The sequence below is a fragment of the Fopius arisanus genome, unplaced genomic scaffold (genome assembly GCF_000806365.1).
Source record: "Fopius arisanus strain USDA-PBARC FA_bdor unplaced genomic scaffold, ASM80636v1 scaffold00653, whole genome shotgun sequence".
Classification (NCBI taxonomy): Eukaryota; Metazoa; Arthropoda; class Insecta; order Hymenoptera; family Braconidae; genus Fopius; species Fopius arisanus.
In genome coordinates this window covers 1-1027 of record NW_011888392.1, presented here as the reverse complement: position 1 = coordinate 1027, position 1027 = coordinate 1, and the positions used below count along the sequence as shown (strand labels likewise).

The following is a 1027-nucleotide window of genomic DNA, read 5'->3' as shown; positions in this document are numbered from 1 at the left end:
AAATTCAATGGAAGCCTCTGTTGAGAGAAAAATTCTTATCGCCTCATGCAATCCTCGAATTGTTTACTCTATTCCCAGAAAAAAACAATCGATATCACTATTTTATGTTATTAAAAAATAAGACCACATATTTCTCCGGAAATTTTAGTCGTGAATTTTGTTTCTTCGTCTTCTGATTATCGGGATTCGGTGGACATTTGAATTTTACGAGTGGATGTAATCATCACCTGTGGACACGCGATACTGGAAAATTGAGTGCAATTTTCAAGGACAAGATCGGTTCCATTACGCCTCACTGTTGCGTGAATTTGAGGACAAAAACCCGTTGTTTTTGTTAAACACCACTCGCCGCAGCTAGCCCAAGCGCAATAATTTACCAATGTAGCATTAACCGTTTGACACATCACGGGTTCCGGATCGATTCCCGCGTTGAATGCCCTGAAATGATAAAAAAAAATTCTAGCAAAAAAAACCAATCCCCCTACTCCATAATAATGATCATAAAAACCCCAGGAGAAATGAAAATTATTTATTTAAAAAATATCCTGAGAAAAATAACAATTATTCTCAAATTATTATGAATTCGTAATTCCAATTTATCAATCTATTTCATTAATTCATACATATCAATTAATCGATTAATCGAATTGATTAATTCAGAATTGGAGTTCAGGGTAGAAAATAGGGGAGTGGGGAAATAGGGATGAATAATTTATTAATTATTGAGAGTTATTATCTCTTGTTTATCTCGTTTAATGATTGGAGAATGGAAAAAATTGTTTGAGTGTATTGCTTTAGTAATTTCAATGGATCCTTGACATAAGTGGACAAGTAATGAGGGTGAAGAAATTACCTGTGCGATGGTATATAGACAGCAACACTCAGGTAAACTAGAGCAACACAGCTGATGACTATTGTTAACTGACAACAGCAAATGCTACCGCATATCCGACGATCCTGCTCTGGTATCAATCGTTGTTTGTACTTTCTGCCCATTTTTTTTTATCGTTGTAAAAAATTTTTACTT

The 1027-nt window shown here is 34.6% G+C and overlaps 1 protein-coding gene across 1 annotated transcript; it reads right to left on the bottom strand.

Moving 5' to 3' along the window:
• Positions 1 to 227: 227 nt before the first annotated feature.
• Positions 228 to 1021, bottom strand: LOC105273025 (uncharacterized; the record flags this gene model as incomplete). The annotated part of the gene is made up of 2 exons (XM_011315261.1): positions 854 to 1021; positions 228 to 438 (listed from the first exon to the last, which is right to left on the bottom strand). Coding segments are annotated over exons 1-2 (354 nt in total), but the record flags the coding sequence as incomplete, so codon positions are not given.
• Between the last annotated feature and the right edge of the window lie 6 nt (positions 1022 to 1027).